General features: G+C 41.7%; 1 protein-coding gene across 3 annotated transcripts in view; it reads right to left on the bottom strand.

Moving 5' to 3' along the window:
• Positions 1 to 1,459: 1,459 nt before the first annotated feature.
• TAMM41 (TAM41 mitochondrial translocator assembly and maintenance homolog) overlaps positions 1,460 to 22,694 on the bottom strand; it is a 58,081-nt gene continuing 36,846 nt past the window's right edge. Inside the window, exons 6-8 of one of the 3 annotated variants that reach the window (XM_063721874.1) lie at positions 21,885 to 22,050; positions 20,194 to 20,256; positions 1,460 to 2,281 (exon numbers count right to left, since the gene is read on the bottom strand). In XM_063721874.1, the coding sequence (XP_063577944.1) occupies positions 2,157 to 2,281; positions 20,194 to 20,256; positions 21,885 to 22,050 (354 nt within the window). In that variant the 3' untranslated portion in view covers positions 1,460 to 2,156. Of the gene's footprint in view, positions 2,282 to 2,877; positions 3,014 to 20,193; positions 20,257 to 21,884; positions 22,051 to 22,694 lie in introns of those variants that run through there. The other 2 variants (XM_024245383.3, XM_054551699.2) reach the window with 2 other exon arrangements.

Genomic DNA, 22,694 nt, shown 5'->3' with positions numbered 1-22,694 from the left:
GACTAGACTGACTAATATATGAGGGACTATCCCATGCCATCTAAACTCACCATCTGAACTGGATAGCAGAGATACTATCATGATGTGCCAAGAACCACGTTAGGTAATTTACATGTTATGTCATTTAATTCTAACACCAAACCTGACAGATGAGTGTAAGAATACCTACATCATGGATATAGAAACTGAGGCTCAGAAGGGTTTAGCAACTTGACCAAGGACACAGCTGGAAAGAGTTGAGAACCAACTCTAGGTGTGAAACCAAAATACATTTATTTCTTGAGCCTTCTGGAATGAGAAGAGCTACTTACCCCTGAAGAGTTCCACTTTCCTCAGAGAAAGTCTTACCTCTCCTCCTTATATGCCTTTTTGACGAATCACCTTAGATTGAGGAAAAGGAAGAATACATCTACGGGCAGTGGAACACAAAGACACAAGTATTCATCATTTGTGAAAGCTGCAGGCTGTGTGAGAAAAGGCACTACACCGGAGTCTGGAGGCCGGGGTTCAAGCCCAAGCAATGTTACTCACATATGTTATGACCCCAGGCAGTCACTTCCTCTCCAGAGGCCTCAGCTTCTATGCCTGGAGAGTGACCCTGGTGTTCTGTGCTCCAATGAGTATCTAGTTGGTAAAGTATCTACTTTGGGAATATAAAAAGCTCTATCAGATATAGAGGACAGAAGTTAAAGTAAAATAAAGCCAGATTATAGTGGGTCTTGAATAGGCTGAGGAAAAATTCGTATCGCATAAGCAGTGGAGAATCCATTTTGTCGCCCAGGCTGGAATACAGCGGCACAATCACAGTTCACTGCAGCCTTGACCTCCTGGGCTCAAGTGGTCCTCCCTCCCAAGTGGCTGGGACCACAGGCATGTGCCACCACATCTAGCTAATTTTTAAAAAACTTTTTGTAGTGATGTGCTCTCGCTATGTTGCCCAGGCTGCTCTTGAATTCCTGGGCTCAAGCAACTCTCCAGCCTCAGCCTTCCAAAGTGCTGGGATTCCAAGCATGAGCCACCATGCCCAGTCTATTTTGGGTTCTTAACGAAAAAACTTACACAAATAAACAAAAAGGCTTACAGAAGAAAATAATCGGCCAAGCGCGGTGGCTCACACCTGTAATCCCAGCACTTTGGGAGGCCAAGGCGGGTGGATCACCTGAGGTCAGGAGTTCAAGACCAGCCTGGCCAACATGGATGAAACCCTATTTCTACTAAAAATAGAAAAAATTAGCTGGGCATGGTGGCAGGCACCTGTAATCCCAGCTACTCGGGAGGCTGAAGCAGGAGAATTGCTTGAAGCCAGGAGGTGGAGGTTGCAGTGAACCAAGATCATGCCACTGCACTCCAGCCTGGGCAACAAGAGCGAAATTCCATCTCAAAAAAAAAAAAAAAAAAAAAGAAAGAAGAAAAAAAAAAAAAGAAAATAATAACAAAACCAATAATACAAAGGAACCACAGCAGCAACAACTATTTGCTCAATGCTAGGCACAAGGCACTACCCAGGTGTTCTACAGGGGTGAGTGCACAGACCAGCACAACTCTAAGAGGTCTGTAATGTTATTTCCATCTCACAGATGGTGAAACTATTCAGAGGCTCGATAACGTGCCCAAAATCACATAGCTGGTTAGTAGTGGGGATGAGATGTAACTCAGTTTGGCTGAATCTGAAGTCTGCACTCTTCACTATGCTATGGGTTAGAATGAGCTGAACTCAATAGTAAACAAAAAATAAGTAGACAAGGGATTGTTCAAATGTACAAGAGAGCCTACGGGTCTGCACTAGAATACTTGGCAATGGAAATACAGAGTGTGAGGTGGGACAAAGACGATTTGCAGGAAAAAAAGACAAGCTGAGGTTCAATCAGATAGATTCGTATGGCTTGTTAGGTGGATGAGGTGGGAGGAGGTCGTTGCTTCCCAACAGCCCTTCCTCCTCAATTCCCATTTAAGTGTTTACTCCTTCTCTGAAGCTTGTGAGCCCGAGGGGAGGGAAGTTACCTCTTGGGCTGGGGCTGGTGGCTCAGGCCTGAGCCTATCAGCTTAGTTCCATCCTTTGTCCATTAACTGGCCCTGGGATGGGCATGTCACCCAATCAGCGTCCGTGAAACCAAAGAGAGGCTTGCTAGGGGCTGTTGGGAAGGTTTCTTGCTTTTCTAAGAGGCCATCTGAAAGGAGTCTTCTCTGTGGCTCCCAATTGTGATTTGGAAGCACACAGCCCTTGAAGCTGCTGCCAGCAGTCTCATGACAGAGCAAAGCCAGCCTCGGCACGATGCTAACACTGCAGAGGACAGAGAGATGGAGAGAAACTGGGGTGCATGATTCTGTCCTTTGTTGTTCAAGGCACTCTGCAGTGGGTTTCCTGTTGCCCAAACACATCCTAACTGTTACAATAAGGCAGGCTCTGCAAGGTGTCTGTTTCAGGCTCCTAACCCAAAAGTCACTGCCATACACTTTAGTGGAGAACAAAGAAAAACACAGAAAGCCTAGATCCAGGGAAATGTTGATGTGACACTTGCGAGCCCCTGTTGGAAAAAAAACAAGTCAACAGGATGGAGACTAGAGACATAACAAGCCAGGCAGAGAAAGCCAAGCTTCCTCACCCTGTAAGTTTCCCGGGCTGCGTGTTCACAGCATACATGCAATTTGTCATGTCTGACTCTCACGTACCTACAGAATGCAGGACAGGCAAAGCTATTCTGCAGGACCCACATGGCTTGTACATGGAGAGGGTTCTTTTCTTCTGATGCTAAGCCCCCTAATATATTTGGGTCCCAACTGAGTAAATGTCTGATGCATACATTTAAAAAACCAAGTATTATACAAACCAGGGTATCTTCGAATTCAAGCAATGGGTAAAAGTAACAAACACTGTTCTGTCAAAAAGGATCAAACACTTTATTCATCTATACATAACACATATAAAAGCAAGCAAATCAGGATGTTTTCCTCAGCCACCCTTTCCACATTTTGTGCAGTTTTAGTGAACTATAAATCACTGACTTCTTCAGGCCTAAAAGAGAAAAGATGAGAAAGTAAGAAAATGGAGGCTTGTTGAGTGGATGCTCAGAGTTTCAGTGACATTCTGAGCAGAGACTTGTCTTTGGAGGAGGGCAGTGAGGGGCTGACCAGTGGCTCTAGGAGACCAGGGAGCTGAAGGTGATTAAAGGTCACTGTGATCAATGTAGGGGGAAATGATTCTGATTTCGGCATTTTCCGATTTAGGGATATGGATGCCAACGGTTCCTAAGTTACTGGGATAAGTGATCCTTTTGAGTTATGAACATATTGGCAGCCTCTGAATTTAGCTCTTTCAAAAAGGTAGGACAAGGATAAAACTCTGTATGCCACTGGGTCCCCATTCTCTCAGGCCTAAATTCCAACCCCACCTCACTGTTTCTATGTCACTGTGAAAGGCACCTGTCTGACTATGACAAGTGCTGTTCCCATCACTTTCTGCCTCCTTGACTTGGAATCCCTGTTTGGATTTCTTCTCTAGGAAGTGCTTCCCTGGACCCACAGGGTGGCCCCACAGCATCTGTGCTCACTCAACACACTGTGCAGTACGTGTGGGCCAATTCACCCATGCCTCTGCCTGGACTGGGAGCTTCCTGAGGACAGGGACCTTGTCCTATTCACCTAGGTGGCCTTGTCACCTAGTACAGGACCCAGAACACAGCAGGTGCTCTGTAAAAGCTTTTGAAATGACAAGACAAACGTGCCTCATTCGGACAGCTGGCCCCCTAGCACCCCCACCTACTTAGTCATGAGTGTGTGATGAAACTGGAGAAAGGTTCTCCGGGGGCTTAGGGGAAAGAAGAAAAATGGAATAAAATAAATGGGTGTTATTTGTCAGATCTAAGAGTATCCTATTTGTGGATGCTATTATGGACTCAACTTCCTTTGTATTGAGGGTGGAATCATTCAGTTTGTGTTTCAGGGTGTGGCCCAAAGATATGAACAGTCTTTTTTCACTGTGAGACACAAACTGTGATCTGTGCTATGAGCGTGAAGTGCACACCCCTGGCAGTGCACTTTGGTGAGCATGCCGACAAGGTAACAGGTTTCGCTCTGGACATGCCTAGCACTGGGGTTTGAGTGATGGCTTGAAAATATCTGGCCCTGTTACCTGTAAACTGCTTAGTCCACTTAGAGCCTTGGAAAAGACCACTGCAGACAGTGGCAGGGGAGCAGTAAAATCATTAATGAATACTTCTAGACACTCTGGCTTCGTTTGTCTACGAGCTGACTACTTGCAAACCAACATAACCTAGTCAACAAACTCAAGAGTTCCTTTCCCTGCCTCCACCCCTTTTAATTTTCTCCCTGGAGCAACCACTCTGGTAAACCCCACCCACTTCAGCACTGAGACTAGAAGCTTATTATATAAGGTGGTTTTTAAAATTCCAGCCAGAACCAACCAAAAGACCAAGCAGAATACAGGTAGTTGTACATGGAAAGGTTCATATAGCAACCCCAGGGCACTGAGTCACAGCTAGAGGAGGATGCATGGGCCATGATAATTCCCATCTCAACTTCAAAAAGCAGTTCCTTGGAGCTTAAACATTTAAGGTAAATACATAAAGTAGAAGAGTGTCACCATGTAGCCATTTTTTTTTGCTGCTAGTGGACAGAAATCTCCCTTGACTAAAACATTCTCCCTTTCATGGTTCTGCCAGTGAGGCATTTTCAGAAAGACTGCAGCAGGGAAATCTGTTAGAAAGAGCACTAAAATCGGAGTCAAGAGACCTGGACTCTAGTCCCAGGTGGGCCACAAACTAACAGTGGCCTTTCCCTGGGCCTCAATTTTCTTATCTGTAAAATGACTGGGTTGGAATAGATGAGGGGTTCTCTAACAAGGGGTCCACAGATAAGTCTGAGTGTCTGTGAACTCCCTAATACTGCAGGAAAATCTACTGTGTGTGCATATGTGCACTTCTGTGCAGGGCGTCCAGAGTTCTAGTCAGATTTTCACAGGGATCCTGGACTTGCAAAAGGCTAAGAACCAACAGATCAGAATGAAGAGTCTTTTCTGCCTTAATATTATAATTTCAACAGAGGTGGAGAACTTAAATTTCATGATTTTGGAATAGGCAAAAATTTTCTAAACAGGACACAAAAAACTGCTAAACATATAGAAGACAAAATGGATAAATTGGACTACATGAAATTATCAACTTCTTTTCACCAAAAGACACCATTAAGAGAGTGAAATGACATGGCTTACAGCTATAATCCCAACACTTATGGAGGCCGAGGCGGGTGGACTACGAGGTCAGGAGATCAAGACCAACCTGGCCAACATGATGAAACCCCGTCTCTACTGAAAATACAAAAAATTAGCCGGGCATGGTGGCATGTGCCCGTAATCCCAGCTACTTGGGAGGCTGGGACAGGGGAATCGCTTGAGCTCGGGAAGTGGAGGTTGCAGTGAGCCAAGATCACGCCACTGCACTCCAGCCTGGCGACAGAGCAAGGCTCCATCTCAAAAAAAAAAAAAAAAAAAAAGGGAGTGAAATGACAAGCCACGGAGTGGGGGATTTTGACATCACATGTATCCAACAATGGAGTTGTGCCCCGACTACAGAGAGAATTCAGTAAGCAAAACAGACAACTCAGTAGGAAAATGAGCAAAAGATTGGAATAGATGCTTCACAAAAGAGCATATCCAAATAAACAAATGAAAAATGCTCAACTTCCTCAGTCATGAGGAAAATGTAAATTAAAAGCCCAATATGATACCACTAGTCACCCACTAGAGTGCCTGAAATGAAAAAGACCTATACAGGTATTCAGGGAGGTGCTGCAACAGAAGCTCTGCCAGTGCAAGTATAAATGTGGACAATTGTTTAGCAGTTTCTACTAAAGCTGAACAGTCACATGCTTTATCATCCAGGAACTCTACCCCTCAGTATCTACCTGACAGGAATGCATACACCCACCCACCAAAAGACAGGTACAAAAATATTCACAGCAGCACTATTTGTTATAGTCCCAAGCGGGAACAACCCAAGTATCCATCAATAGTAGAATGGATAAATTGCGGTATATTCACACAGCAGCATACTGCGCTGGGCAGAAATGAACCACTGCTACTCCCAACACGATGAATCTCCCTATGTTATAAATGAACAGGGAAAGACACAAAAGAGGACATGCTTATACATGGTTAAAAAATGGGTAAAACAGAACCGTGGCACTGGGAGTCTGGCTGCTGCTTACTCTCAGAGAAGCAATGCCTGTGACGGGCATGAGGGGTACTGGGGACTGGAAAGGCTGTATTTCTTCATCTGGGCACTAGGTCTATGAGGTGTTCCCTTTGTGAAAATTCATCAGATTTATGATTTTTGCACTTTTCTATCTATATGGAGATATTTCCTACTACCAGAAAATTTAGAATATTTCATTTATTTGGTCACACATAGAACAAATATTTATTGAGCACCTGTATAAGCAAGACACTGAACTAGTTGCTAGGGATACTGGTATAGACAATAGCTATGGTCTCTGCCCTCACAGAGTCCACAATCCATAGACTTCTACTTGGTCTACATTAAGCTTACTTTCTTCAATTTTTTTTTTTTTTTTTACTCTGTCGCCCAGGTTGGAGTGCAGTGGCATAATCAAAGCTCACTGGAGCCTCGATCTTCTGGGCTCAAGAGATCCTCTCTCCTCATCTTCCTGAGTAGCTGGGGCTACAGGTACGTGCCACCAGGCCCGGCTAATTTTATTTTTGTAGAGATGGGGTCTTGCTTTGTTGCCCAGGCTGGTCTTGAACCCTTGGCCTCAAGCCATCCTCCCACCTTAGCCTCCCAAGTGCTAGGATTACAGGTGTGAGCCACTGTGCCCAGATTACATTAAGCTTACTCTTTCTAAAGGAAAGGATGATGATTTAGGAATTCTGCTCACTCCTTCCCCAGTGGATAAAAATGCAACATCTCTTTAGATGCATCCCCTGTAGAGAGATCCTTATTTACCTAAAGCTAGTCATTATGAATTCTGGTTACAATCTAAAGTCAGGATTTTGTTTTAGAAGCATGCCGAAAGCTATGTCACTATATGGCTCCTAAGGTTTCTCTTCTGATTTCCAGCTTGTTTCACATGACCTACAGCAAAGTTAATAAACACATAAGACTATGAACTCCCCGTGTGATCTTAAAACAGATGGGTCTACTGACAAACTCTCCAGGAAACAATGTGAGGTAGAAATATGGCTAGGCTGTGAAAGATCTCTACCATTCCATAATCTTACGTTTCAGACCTTTGATAAAATTAGTATCCCCAAAACATCCTTCCAGTTCATTTCCAACCATAAGCAGATATACCTACAAAGAAAATCTCTTCTGAGGCGAAAGTACAACTTATTTTAAGAACTCACAGGCTTAAGTGATAAGCAAATCGGCATCAGAGCACCAGTGTTCTTCTAATTTAAATATATAGGTACCAACAAATGGAAGAAATGCTTCAGGTGTAAGAAATCAGAAGCAGAGGATAATGACTAATCCATTCTGCTGTGTCCCCGGAAAAGGCTGGTAAGGATCAACTGAGGCATGCCTTTTAGGAGCAAGACTGAACCTGTCTTGTTAATTTAGTTTAGTTGAATCTTTTGAAGCTAGAGAGGTAAACAGGTATTTGTCCTCAGAGTTAATTCTGATTGACCACAAAGTCAGGTGGGAAAAAATAAGATTTAAAAATTAAACTCATCATCCTCGCCCAACCTCCCTCTCTGCTCAGGGAATGAATGGCTCTACTGCTTCCCAGGCCAAAAACCTGGGAGTTAGTTCTGACTCCTCCTTCATGTCCCATATCGCTTTAGTCACCAAGACCCAGTCGTTCCCTTCTAAACACGGTGATCTTTCCTGCCTGAACTGCAATGACCTGAGTTCAGGCTGCTGTAACTCCTCAGCTGACTGGCTGTAGCCATATCTATTCGGTCTCCCTCGCAATAGTTTTACTGCCCTTCCATTTGATCCCTATACTCTAACTACAGTAGTCTTTCTGCAGTCCTATGGTGACTTCCCTCTGCCCTCAAAAGAAACCCTGAATTCCTTAACATGGCTTTTAAAGTCTTTGTTTGGCCCCTGCTTATCTCTCCATCTGATCACTAAACTTCCTCATTTCTCACCTACCTGTTCCCACACCAGTGTACTCAGACAGTTCCCCTTCTCTCCACTCAGTTAGAAACTTTATAAAAGGCTGCTGCTCGAATATGCAGTTGCTTAGCTGGTCTTTTGTTGCCAGTTTGAGATGTGAGGTCATCTGCTGCTACCATGAAAGGAAGAGCAGGCAAGTTTTAGGAGGCTAAATAGTCTTTTGGTACTCCTAAGCCAGCTGGCTTCAGTTGCTGATCTGATGAGAATGATGTTATTCTACTAGCAGCACAGTCTAAGGGAAATTAAAATGATTTGCTAAATAATCAACTCCCAGGCTAAAGTAAAAGGAAAACAGTGTTTGGTTTTGGAAGCAATTCTCTAGTCACATTTGAACATGAGTGTATATGATCGTCAGGGAATTTCAAGGGAACTAATAAAGACAAAGCATCAGTGAGACCGCATTGAGGACATACTGCCATGTTATCCAACAGTGTTTACTAGGAAGGGCAGTCCTCCGAGCTGGTTATAGATGCCTGGCTTCCATCTTTTGTAGGAATAGAGTGAAATTTAGATCTACATTCATCTAAATTTATAAAGCACCTCTGGATAATACCCTGGATGCTCTCATGTAAGCCTCGGAACACCTTGTGAGTTGGGTATTAGTATTCCCACCACCTCACAGAAGAGAGAATAACATATCATAGTCACAGAGTGAAGAAATGAATAATTCAGAACCCCAAAACCCTATCCTCTGACCCCAAGCTTAGCTCCTTCACTAAGTGGATTCCCGGAATTTAACTGAATTTGACCTTTGTATTGGCTGGCTAAGGGGAAGACCAAATCTTCCTTTTTTTTTTTTTTTTTTTTAACAAAAAGAATATTTATTTTCATTTCTCATGTGATATTATTTCCCATTTATGAGTAGGAGGTTGCACAGGGGAGGAGGGGTAATGGCTACAAAAGAATAAAAAGTAAACCAAATATCCTAGGGTTTTCTCATCCTACAGATGACATACGAGCTGGCTGAAAAACTGAACAGAGGCAGAACTTGAGAAATTTTGGGGAGAAGGACCTAGAAAAAGTAAGGCAGAACAACAACAGCTATGATGACAACAAAAGGACTCGTAAAGAGCAAGGTGGATCTCAGCTCAAAAGCTCCTTCAGCTGATAAACAACTTCAGTAAAGTCTCAGGATACAAAAATCAATGTGCAAAAATCACCAGCATTCCAATACACCAACAACAGTCAAGCCAACAGCCATAATTATTCCTATGAAGTTAAAACTCAGAAAAATTAGGTAACTTGCCCAAGTCACGCTGGTTAGGCTGTAATTAGAGCTCTAGTCTCTGCAGCTCACAAACCTCTGCCCTCAGCACTATGCTAGGAAACCTTTGTCACAGCCCTTGGCCATAATAAACAAAGAAGCCAGAGCATAAGGCCATTTAACCCACAGAATCTGAAGGGGTGCTCATCACTTTCCATGCTTTATGTCACCTCAGTGTGAGGTAACATACATTCTGTCATTCTGGACTTCCACAATGCAATGTAGCATAATTAGAAGTGAAGAAAAAGCTGAGCAGGAAGAGAGGTTAAAATGTTTAGAAAAATTTATTTAAAGAAATAATCAATGAAAGCTTCCCAAGTCTAGCAAGTGTGTCAGATATCCAGATACAAGAGACCCAATGACCCCCAGCTGAATACACTGCAAAAAGGACTTCAACATAGCATATTATAATCAGAAGGTCTAAAGTGAAAGTAAAAGAAACAATTTTAAAATAAGCAAGAGAAAAGCATCTAGTCACCCATAAAGGAAACCTCATCAGACTAACAGTGGACTTTTCAGCAGAAACTTTAAAGGCCAGAAGAGAATGGGATAGCATTTTCAAAGTGCTGAAGGAAAAAAACCCTGTCAGCCAAGAATTTTATATCCTGCTAGAATAAGCTTCATAAATGAAAGAGACTAGTCTTTCCTAGACAAATACTAAGGGAATCTGTCACCACTAGACCAGCCCTATAGAAAATGCTCAAAGGAGTCTTAAACATGGAAATAAAACATTGATATTCACCATCACAAAAATGCACAGAAATATAAAACTCACAGTTCTTATAAAACAATCTCACAAAAGAGGAAAAGAAAGAAATCAAATGACAGAATTTCATCAAAACACAAGGACAAAAAGAGAAAAAGAAAGAAAACAAATAATTTATAAAATAACTTGAAAATAACCATACGACAGAAACAAAACCTCACATATCAATATTAACTTTAAATGTAAATGGATTAAATGCTTCACTTAAAAGATACAGACTGGCAGAACGGATTAAAAAAACATAATCTATCTATATGCTACCTGCAAGAAATTCACCTTACCTGTGAAGACACAAATAGACTGAAAGTAAAGGGGTGGAAAAAGATATTCCATCCAAAAGGAAATCAAAAGGAGAACTATATATATGTCAAATAAAACAGACTCTAAATCAAAAACAGTTAAAAAAAATAAAAGCCTAAGAAGGTCATTATATAATGATAAAGGGATCAGTTCACCAAGAGGGTATAGCAAATCCTAAATATATATGCACCAACATAGGACCACCCAAATTCACAAAACAAATATTACTAGCTCTAAAGAAAGAGACAGACAGCAATACAATAACAGTGGGGGACTTCAACATTCCACTCACAGCACTATACAGACCATCGAGGCAAAAAATTAACAAAGAAACACTGGACTTTAGACCAAACAGACTTAACAGACGTTTACAGAACATTCCTCCCAACATCTACAGAATATATGTTCTTTTCATCAGCACATAAAACATTCTTCAAGCATGGGCTACATAGGGAGACTTTGTCTCTACAAAAAATAAGATTAAAAATAAATGTAGCCAGGCATGGTGGTACGTGCCTGTGGTCCCAGCTACTCAGGAGGCTGAGGTGGGAGAACTGCTTAACCTTAGGATGTCAAGGCTACAGTAAGCCATGATCACACCACTGCACTCCACCCTAGGCAACCAAGCAAGACCCTGTCTCAACAAAGAAAAAAAGAGAGAAGAAACATTCTTAAAGATAGATCACACATCACACATTAGGCTACAAAACAAGTCTTAACAAATTTTTAAAAATCAAAATCAAGTATCTTCTCAGACAATAGAATAAAGCTAGAAATTAACATAAGAGGAACTTCAGAAATGATACAAATACATAGAAATTAAACAGCATGCCCCTAAATAATCACTTAATCACTGGGTCAATGAAGATTTTTTTTCCCCTGAGACCCCTGAGACAGGGTCTTACTGTGTCACCCAGGCTGTGGTGCAATCATGGCTCACTGAAGCCTCAAACTTCTTTGGCTCAAGTGATCCTCCTGCCTCAGCCTCCTGAGTAGCTGGGACTACAGGCACATACCACCATGCACAGCTGCACAGCTAATTTTTTGTAGAAATGGGGTTTTTCCCTGTTGCCCAGGCTGGTTTCAAACTCCTAGGCTCAAGCAATCCACTCACCTCAGATTCCCAAAGTGCTGGGATTACAGGCATGAGCCACCATGCCTGACCTTAAAAATTTTTGGAAACAAATAAAAATGAAAACACAACATACCAAAGCCTGTGGGATGCAGCAAAAGCAGTGCTAAGAGGGCATTACTAATGTTTACAGCATTACATGTCTACAAAAAAAGTAGGAAGATCACAAATTAACAACCTAATGCCATACCTCAAGGAACAAGAAAAAAAAGAACTAAACTCAAAGTTAGCAGAAGAAAAGAAATAACAAAGATCAGAGCAGAACTAAATAAAATAGAGACCAAAAAACAATACAAAGTATCAACAAAATGAAAAGTTGGGACCAGGTACAGTGGCTCATGCCTGTAATTCCTGCACTTGGGGAGGCTGAGGCTGGCAAATCAAGATTCCAGGAGCTCAAGACCAGCCAGGGCAATGTGGCAAAATCTCATCTTGACAAAAAATACAAAAGTTAGCCAGGCATGGTAGTGTGCACTGTAGTCCCACCTACTCGAGAGGCTGAGGTGAGAGGATTGCTTAAGCCTGGGAGGCAAATATTCTAGTAAGCCATGATTGTGCCACTGCACTGTAGCCTGAGCGATAGAGCCAGACCCTGACTCAAAAAAAAAAAAAAAAAAAAGTTGGTTCTTTGAAAGGTACACAAAATTGATAAACCACCAGCTAAGACTAAGAAGACAAGAGAGATACAAATAAACAAGATACAAGACAAGAAGAGATACAAATAAACACAATCAGAAATGAAAAAGGAGACATTACAACTGATACCACAGGAAGATCATCAGAGACTATTATAAACAACTAGATGCCCACAAACTAGAAAACTCAGAGGAAATTGATAAATTCATGGAAACATAATCTTCAAGATTGAACCAGGAAGAAACAGAGTATCTGAAAAGATCAGTAATGTAGTAGCAAGATTGAATCACTAATAAAAATCTCCCAACAACAAAAAGCAGCCCACGACCTGATGGATTCACAGCTGAACTCTACCAAACACAGAAAGAATGAATACCAATCCTTCTGAAACTATTCTAAAAAGATCAAGGAGGGAATTCTCCCTAACTCATTCTGTGAGGCCGCTATCACCTTGGTACCAAACAGACAAGGACACACCACCACCAAAAAAGAAAATTATAGACCAATATCCCTGATGAACACAGACACAAAAATCCTCAACAAAATACTAGCAAATTAAATCCAACAGCACATCAAAAAGAGAATACATTATGATCAGGTGGGATTTATCCCAGGAATGCAAGGATGGTTCAATATACACAAATCAATAAATGTGATACATCACATAAACAGAATTAAGGACAAAAACCACATGATCGTCTAAATAGATGCAGAAAAAGCATTCAATAGGCTGGGCACAGTGACTCATACCTGTAATCCCAGCACTTTGGGAGGCCGAGGTGGGCAGATCACTTGAGATCAGGAGTTCAAGGCCAGCCTGGCCAACATGGTGAAACTCTGATTTGACTAAAAATACAAAAATTAGCCAGGTGTGGTGATGCGTGCCTGTAGTCCCAGCTACTCGGGAGGCTGAGGCAGTAGAATTGCTTGAACCCAGGAGGCAGAGGTTGCTGTGAGCTGAGATTGCACCACTGCACTCTAGCCTGGGTGACAGAGCAAGACTCTGTCTCAAAAAAAAAAAAAAAAAAAAAAAAAAGCATTCAATAAAGTTCAGCATCCTTTCCTGATAAAAATCCTCAACAAATTGGGCACAGAAGGAACACACCTCAACATAATAAAGGTCGTATATGACAAATCCACACCTAACATCATACTTGATAGGGAAAAGTTGAAAGCACGCCCTCTAAGAACTGGAACAAGACAAATATGCCCCTTTTTACCACTGTTACACAACGTAATACTGGAAGTTCTCACAAGAACAACTGGGCAAGAGAAAAAGTAAAAAGGATCTATATGGAGGCCAAACGCGGTGGCTCACGCTTGTAATGCCAGCACTTTGGGAGGCAGAGGTGGGTGGATCACGAGGTCAGGAGTTTGAGACCAGCCTCACTATGGCCAACATAGTGAAACTCTGTCTCTACTAAAAATATAAAAATTAGCCGGGCATGGTGGCATGCACCTGTAGTCCCAGCTAGTCGAGAGGCTGAGGGAGGAGAATTGCTTGAACGAACCCAGGAGATGGAGGTTGTGGTGAGCTGAGATCACGCCACTGCACCTGCACTCCAGCCTGGGCAACAGAGCAAGACTCTGTCTCCAAAAACAAAACAAAGTATCCATATGGGAAAAGAGGAAGTCAAATTATTCCCATCACTGATGATATTATCTTATATCTAGAAAACCCTAAAGACTCCACCAGAAAACTCTTAGATTTGATAAATGAATTCAGTAGAGTTTCAGAATATAAAATTAATGTACAGAAATCTATAGCATTTCTATACATCAATAACAATCTAGCTGAAGACAAAATCTAGAAGGCAATCCCATTTATAATAGCCACAAATAAAGAAGAAAGACAACCCAGGAATATAGTTAACCAAGGAGGTGAAAGATCTCTATAAGGAGAACTGCAAAATGCTGATGAAAGAAATTGTAGATGATACACAAAGAAGGAAAAATATCCCATACTCATGGATTGGAAGAATAAATATTGTTAAAATGACCATATTGTACAAAGCAATCTACAGATTCAACACAATACCTATCAAATTACCAATATCATTATTCATAGCATCAGAAAAAAATTATCCTACAATTCATAGGGAACCAAAAAAAAGTCCAAATAGCCAAAGCAATCCAAAGCAAAAAGAACAAGGGCATCACATTATCCGACTTAAAATTATACTACAAGGCTATAGTAACCAAAACAGCACAGTACTGATATAAAAACAAACACATGGCTGGGCGCCCAGTGGCTCACATCCATAATCCCAGCACTTTGGGAGGCCGAGGCAGGCAGATCACCTGGGGTCAGGAGTTCGAGACCAGCCTGGCCAACATGGTGAAACCCCATCTCTACTACAAATACAAAAATTAGCCGGGCTTGGTGGTGTGTGCCTGTAATCCCAGCTACTCGGGAGGCTGAGGCTGGAGAATCACTTGAACCCGGGAGGTGGGGGTTGCAGTGAGCTGAGATCGCACCACTATACTCCAGCCTGGGCAACAAGAGTGGAACTCCATCTCAAAAAACTAAACATAAATAAATAAATAAAAACAGACACACAGATTAGAATAGACAACCCAAAAATAAAGCCACATACCTACAACTAACTGATTGTTGACAAAGTCAACAAAAATATACATGGGGAAAAGATACTCTGTTCAATAAATGGTGCTGGGGAAACTGCATAGCCATATGCAGAAGAATGAAACTGGACACAAACTTCTCACCATATAAAAAAATTAACTTAAAATGGATTAAAGACCCAAATGTATGACCTGAAACTATAAAAATCCTAGAAGAAAACCTATGTCTTCTGGACACTGGCCTAGACAAAGAATTTATGATCAAGTCCTCAAGAGCAAACACAACAAAATAGATAAATGGGACTTAAACTAAAAAGCTTCTGCATAGCAAAAGAAACAATCAACAGAGCACCAAAAGACAACCTACAAAATGGGAAAAAAAAATATTTGCAGAAGAAGGCACCCAACAAAGGCTAATATCCAGAATCTATGAGGAACTCAAACAACTCAACAAGGAAAAAAAAATAACTTCATTAAAAAGTGGGGAAAGGACATGAATAGACATTTTTTCAAAAGAAGACATGCAAACTACCAACATACATGAAAAAAATGCTCAATATCACTTATCACAAGAGAAATGCAAATTAAAACCACAATGAAATACCATCTTATACTAGTCAGAATGGCTATTACTAAAAAGTCAAAAAAAACAACAGATGTTGAGGCTGGGCATTGTGGCTCATGTCTGTAATCCCTGTACTTTGGAGGCTGAGCTGGGTGGATCACTTGAGGCCAGGAGTTTGAGACTAGCCTGGCCAATATGGTGAAACCCCATCTCTACTAAAAATACAAAAATTAGCCAAGTGTGGTGGCACACACCTGTAATCCCAGCTACTCAGGAGGCTGAGGGGCGAGAATCACTTGAACCCAGGAGGTGGAGGTTGCAGTGAGGTGAGATCGTGCCACTGTACTCCATCCTGAGCAACAGAGCGAGGCTGTTGCTCTGTCTCACAAAAAAACAAAAAACAAAAAACAGATGTTGGTGCAGATGTGGAGAAAAGGGAATGCTTATACTGTTGAAGGGAATCTAAATTAGTACAGTCTTTATGGGAAACAGTATGGAGATTTCTTAAAGAACTAAAAATAGAATTAACCTTTGATCTAGCAATCCCATTACTGTGTATACATCCAAAGGGAAAGAAATCATTACATCAAAAACAAAAACAAAAAAAAACACTTGTATGTTTACTGCAGCACTAGTCATAATAGCAATGATATGAAATTAACCAAAGTGTCCAACAATGGAGGACTGGATAACAAAAATGTGTGTATATCTACATCTATATCTCACCTTGAATACTACTTAGCCATAACAAAGAATGAAATCATGTCTTTTGCAGCAAGATGGATAGAACTGGAGGCCACGTCTCTAAGTGAAATAACTCAGAAACAGAAATTCAAGTATCACACATTCTCACTTTAAGTGGGAGCTAAACAATGTGTATGCATGAGCATAGAGAATAGAATGACACTGGTGACTATAAAAAGTGTGAGGGTGGGAGGAGGTGAGGGTTGGAAAATTACCTATTGGGTACAATGTTCACTATTTGGGTGATGATGGGTACACTAAAAGCCCAGACTTCACCACGTAAGAAAAATGCACTTGTATTCCTTAAACATTTTAAAAATTAAAAAGAAAAAAAAAGTGAAGGGGAAGCAAGCAGTAAGCACTTAGGGGAAGCAGCATCAGCACTCCAGGGCCACAAGGACAGCTGAGCTGTGGGTTCTGTGATCAACTGCCCTCTGCTGGTGAGTGGAAATAATGAGTGGAAAGAGGACCAAAGGCTCATTTCAGGTTGAAGGTGTCAAGATCTTTTTCAGCCTTTTATTAGAGAAAAATTCAAACTTAAATAACAGACAGAAGAGTATAAAACAGCCCCATGCATCTTTACCTAGCTTTGACAATATATCAGCTCATGGCCAATCTTGTGTCATCTACCTATTACCCACTGCCCTCTGCCATGTTTTATTTTGAAGCAAATCCCAGACAACATATCATTGCATCTGGAATTATTTTAGTATGCATCTCTAAAAGAAAGGGAATTTTTTAAAAAGCTCCATAGCACCACCATTGTCACAACTGAAAAATAATTAACAATAATTCTAATAATTCCAATAATTCCTTATAGCATGGGATGCCAACAACAAAACAAATCATTAAGCCTCACCCAATGAGGATCATGGCAAGGGAAAGACAATCATGCAAAATTCAGATTAACAGCATGAATCACCCAAACAAACAAAAGTACCTTGTCTTCGGTCTTGCCAGAGTAAACCAGTAGGAACATAGATTAAATGAATATCTTAACTGGAAATGCAAAGCCATGCACCCAAACGGTAGGAAAATCTTTAGTTCAGCAGATGTGACACAAGTACTACTAAGTCTTTGTTGAAACTTTTAATTTATACGATATTTTTATTATTATAATTTTTTTTTTTTTTTTGAGACAGGGTCTCACTCTGTCACCCAGACTGAAGTGCAGTGGTGCGTTCTCAGCTCAATGCCGCCTCGACTTCCTGGGCTCAGGACTACGGGTGCGCACCACCACGCCAAGCGCTTTTTTTTTTTTTTGAGACAAAGTTGCCCAGGCTGGAGTGCAGTAGCACAATCTTGGCTCATTGCAACTTCCGCCTCCCAGGTTCAAGCAATTCTCCTGCCTCAGCCTCTCAAAGGTGGGACTACAGGCATGCGCCACCACGTCCAGCTAATTTTTTGTATTTTAGTAGAGATAGGGTTTCACCATGTTGCCCAGGCTGGTCTCAAACTCCTGAGCTCAGGCAATCTACCTGTCTCGGCCTCCCAAAGTACAAGGATTACAGGCATGAGTCACCACACCCAGCCTATTTTTTGTATTTTTTTGTAGAGACGGGGTTCCACCATGTTGCCCAGGCTGATCTCGAACTCCAGGACTCAAGTGATCCTCCTGCCTTGATCTCCCAAAGTGCTGGGATTATAGGTGTGAGCCACCGCCATCCGGCCTATTTTTGTTATTTTTAAAGAGACAGGGTCTTGCTGTGTTGCCCAGGCTGGTCTTGAGCTCTTGAGCCCAAGCAATCCTCTCACCCTGGCATCCCAAAGTACTGGGATTATAAGTGTGAGCCACCACGCCTGGCCTTGTTGAATCTTTCCAGTGATTCAGGAGGGCAACATGGTCCTTGAGGGCCAAATGCTCAGAGGAGTATCCAAACAGCTGGGCTATGAGACACTGAGAGGTGTGACCACACCAGCTCCCCAGCAATCTCAAACCCAGGGATTAGAATTAGGTTGAAAGATCACTCCCCTTTTTGGGCTACCTCTGTGCTATTTCTCCCTCTCTTGCAAATTTCTGTTAGCACGTCTCTTTTCCCTTCTAAATTATAAGCCTCTGGAAGTCAGTGCAGCATTTGATATGATTTGGCTCTGTGTTCTCCCCCAAATCTCACCCTGAATTGTAATAATCCCCACATCGTGGGAGGGACCCGGTGGGAGGTAATTGAATCACGGAGGCAGGTCTTTCCTGTGCTGTTTTCATAATAGTGAATAAGTGTTGCGTGATCTGATGGTTCTATAAAAGGGAGCTCCCCTGCACATGCTCTCTTGCCTGCTGCCATGTAAGACATGATTTTGCTCCTCATTCACCTTCCGCCATGATTCTGAGACCTCCCCAGCCATGTGGAACTGCTAATCAATTAAACCTCTTTCCTTTATAAATTACCCAGTCTGAGGTATGTCTTTATTAGCAGCGTGAGAACAGACAAATGCAGCATTGTGTTCACTTTTGTATCCTGAGCAGCTGGCACATGAGAGATGCTCAATGGATGCTTGCATGAAGAAAGCCTGAACTAGAAAAGTCAATCACTTGATGATGCCAAATGTTGGAAAAAATGGGAAGAAAAGAGTATTCTCCTACTCTGCTTATGGGACGATAAACTGATACAGCCATTTTGTCTTCCAAAGAGATGTCAAATATTTAGGCCATAAAACAAGAATAGGATGCAAAAAACAGGAGCATTCAGAGAACAGCAAGAAAAGAGGGAGTTCCTGGAAATTATAAACACTCAACAGAAGGGTTGGAAGCTAAAGTTGAGAAATCCGAGAAAATCTTCCAAAGCAGAGCAAAAGAACAAACAGATAAAAAATAGAAGACGAAAGAAAACCAAAGACTAATCTAGGAGGTGCAATATCTGAATAAAAGGAGTTCCAGAAAGAGAACAGAGAAAACAGATGGGACAAAATTAAAGAAAAAATTTAAAACATTTTTCTTATATGCTTATATTCTGAGTTTCCCAACAGAAAGGGCAATGAGTTCCCAGTAAAACAGATAAAACAGATAAAAACAGACTCACATCAAAGCACATCACTGAGAGAATTCAGAGCACTGGGGAAAAATAAAGGCCTAACATGCTTCCAGAAATAATATACACAAAGGATTAAGAATCAGATTGGCTTTAGACATAGACAACAATCCTAGAAGTAAAAGATAAATGCAGCAATGATCTCAAAATTTTAAACGAAAGTGATTTCTAATCTATATCCAGCCTAAGTATTAATTATGGGTGAAGACAGACCAAAAAGACTTTCGGACATACATGGTCTCCAAATGTGCCTTCCATGTTCCCTTTCTCAGGAAATTACTGGAAAATGTGCTTCACCAAAATGAGAGTGTGCACCAAGCAAGTGAAAGACATGAGATACAGGAAATGGGGGACCCCCTAGAGGGGACAGTGAAGACACTCTCCATGAGAGAAGAACATTGTGCAGGGAAGGAAAGGTGTACTCTGTGGCTCACCATACCATCAAACTGAAAAGTAATTAGCCAAAACCACAAGACAACTATATTAGGAGGACAGAGGGATAGGAGGGCGCATACATTTGATGAGGGTGGGTGCCAGAGTTGAATTCTAACCTCCCATAGAGAGAAGTCAATAGATGATACCTAGAAGGAGCAACTAAAACTTACCATTTAGAGAAATGGCAGTAAAAACAAAAATAACCCACTAAGACAGATGGAAGCAGTTGTCTCAGAGAAGGGGAAGAGGAGAGGGAGCACAGGTGCTGCTGTTTTTGCAATCCTATGCATCTGTAACTTTGATAAATAAAACAACATGAGGGAAAAACCCTACACACAGGAAGTTTCTCAGAAAATTCAGAAGGGCAGTAAAGCTTCCAACAGCACTGCCAATGGTCTGACATTGTTAGACCACCAGATTCTGCTGCTGTTATGCCTGTTTGTACCTTACTGTAATATCCCAGTTTATGGCCATCAAAGCTCAGCATTTCACAAGCACTTAAAAGATACAAAGCTTTACACTGTAACCAAGACTGTGGAAGCCACTCAGTCAGCAGGTTATGTTATACATGGATTTCCAAAGCTCTTACCAGCAGTAAAAATGCCTTTCGTGCTCTGTCTTATACTAGATGGTCTCACGATTGCTGAAAGCCCTGTGAGAAAAAATCAAAAAGGAGACCAAAAAAACCCAAAACAGATGTTAGTCATCTTAACAGTTTTAAAACTTGAAACTAAATATTCTTTCTAGTCAGCCAATCAAACCATCAAATCTATCTCTGTCCCGCTGTCACAGTGACAATGAAAAGGGCATTGGGATTGAGGGCCAGGAGACCAGAGCAGCTAGCCGTGGCACCACCCAGCTGTGTGAGTCCAAGCTGATGACCGAACAGCTCTGTGCCTCCTCCCCTTAAAATGAAGGGATGGGTTAGCTGACCCTCAAAGGGCATTTTATGACTTATATCTGCTTGAGATTTCTGGTTCTCAATTCTATAACATGAAAAGATAAAAACCAAATGATTACATCTACGAGAAAAACTTTCATTCTGAAAACACACATATGGATTCCACAGTGAGGAACAAGTTTTACTCCCCTCAAAGAGACAGCCCAGATCACACTGTTGCCAGGATCATGTTCAAACAAACAACAGTGTGCCTCGTACAGAGCTATCTTCAGGATGGGGAGCTGGTGACCTAAACACACACTCTGCAAACCTAGTGCAGGCCCAGGAGGAGAGTGGGAGTGGAGCGCCTGCTGCAGTTCATGTTCCACTGCAGTGTGATGGTCTTTGCAAAGCATTACTGGAAATTCTATCTGGCACCCGGAGGAGCTCAGTAAATATTTACTGAATGAAAACATGAGAATGCACTCAATTGACAGAGGGACTCATTCTCAATTTCATAAATATTTATTGATTGACTGATCTCATAAATTACCTTTAGCACTTTAAAGGGAAGTTAGTCTCTGAAGATAAGGTTCAGGCTGTTTTGTTTGTTTGTTTGTTTTTTAAGAGATATGGGCTGCTCTATCGCCCAGCCTGGGGTGTAGTGGTGCGATCCTAGCTCACTGCGGCCTCCAACTGTTCAAGCGATCCTCCCACCTAAGACTCCCAAGTTAGCTGAGATTACAGGCATGTGCCACCATGCCCAGCTACTTTTTTAATTTTTGCAGAGACAGGGTCTTGCTCTGTTGCCCAAGCTGGTCTCAAACTCCTGGCCTCAAGTGATTCTCCCTCCTGGACTTCCTAAAGTGTTGGGATTACAGGCGTGAGCCACTGCACCTGGCCTGGGTTCAGAGTTTTGGATAAACATCAGGGCAGTGCTGGGGAAAATGCTGTGGAATGTGGGCCATGTCTGAGGGAATGTACTGAACACTGTATGAGACACATCAAATGGAGTTGATTGAGGAAAGCTGTGTTCTCGATGTTATAAAAGCACAAAAAAATGCCACCAATCTCTTTTCTCAGACCACCACAAAACACAGACACATCTTTTAAATAAATTCTAGAAGTTGTGCTCTAGGAACCAAAAGAAACATTGTTTCTCCCTTTGACAGTGATTTAGGATCAAGGAATTTAAAAATAGAAGTATTTTCACCATCTTACTTCAAAACAAGTAATAATTCAGATTTAGAAAACCCTCAAATTTTTAGTGCTTTCTTCTTCTGAGAGGCAATCTCTCTATCTCGCTAAACAAAAAGGAAGAAATAATACATTCCAATCACAAACAAAGTCTGCTTTTCCCCACGGCTGCCATTTCCTCAACATCAAATTCATAAACGTACCTAGTCGCACCACATCTCCACAGTCGGGATCATGAGCCACTTGGAATAAAGTTTCTTCCACATCTCTGTTTTTTCCAGGAGGGTCCATAATATGATTTATCTGTTGCTGTAAGCTTTTGGGCAATGTCATCAGCTGAGTGAACTGTCCTTCTGGGCTTTTATCTATCTGAAGGGGGAAAAAAAGGACGATGTCTATGGAAGTGCTTTAAATTCTACAAATACTCAAAGACTCAGGGCTTCTCTTTAAAAATCACACAAGCACATATGCACCCACACCCCTGGCGAGGCAGCAAGCTAAGGAAACTCTCTTTTTCTGAAACTGAATGGATAAGTGTTCAGGAGTCTAAGTCCCTTCAAAAAGGTTAATTCTTGTCCTATAATACCCCATTTCTACCTGAGAAAAGAATAGAAGCCACTCTCAAGGATCAATTTCTGACTTTTGGTTTTAAAATTTATATTTGTCTTAAATCCAGCTGTCAAAGGAAGTGGCGCTGCAGTTGACACTCATGGAGGCCGCGTCAAATCCAGGCACTGAGATGACGCCTCCCATTTCAAACGCAGGGAGACTGGCGTGCCCTGATCACATCATCGATGAAAGTGAGTGGAATCTGAATTGTGTCTCCTGCCCGTAGGGCCTTTTAGTATGCTGTATTTCACAAACTGTAGGAATACACTGATGACAGAAACTAATCTTACTCACTTTTAATCCCTGGCACACAGTAGGTGCTCAAAAAACAATAAGGAAATGAGTAACTGAATCAATACAACTTAGTTGTCCTAAAGCTACTATGCCAGTGGCTTTGGTTCCCA

The sequence above is a fragment of the Pongo abelii genome, chromosome 2 (genome assembly GCF_028885655.2).
Source record: "Pongo abelii isolate AG06213 chromosome 2, NHGRI_mPonAbe1-v2.0_pri, whole genome shotgun sequence".
Classification (NCBI taxonomy): Eukaryota; Metazoa; Chordata; class Mammalia; order Primates; family Hominidae; genus Pongo; species Pongo abelii.
Note: the sequence above shows the minus strand (reverse complement) of the source record. Positions and strands in the feature narration are given on the sequence as shown.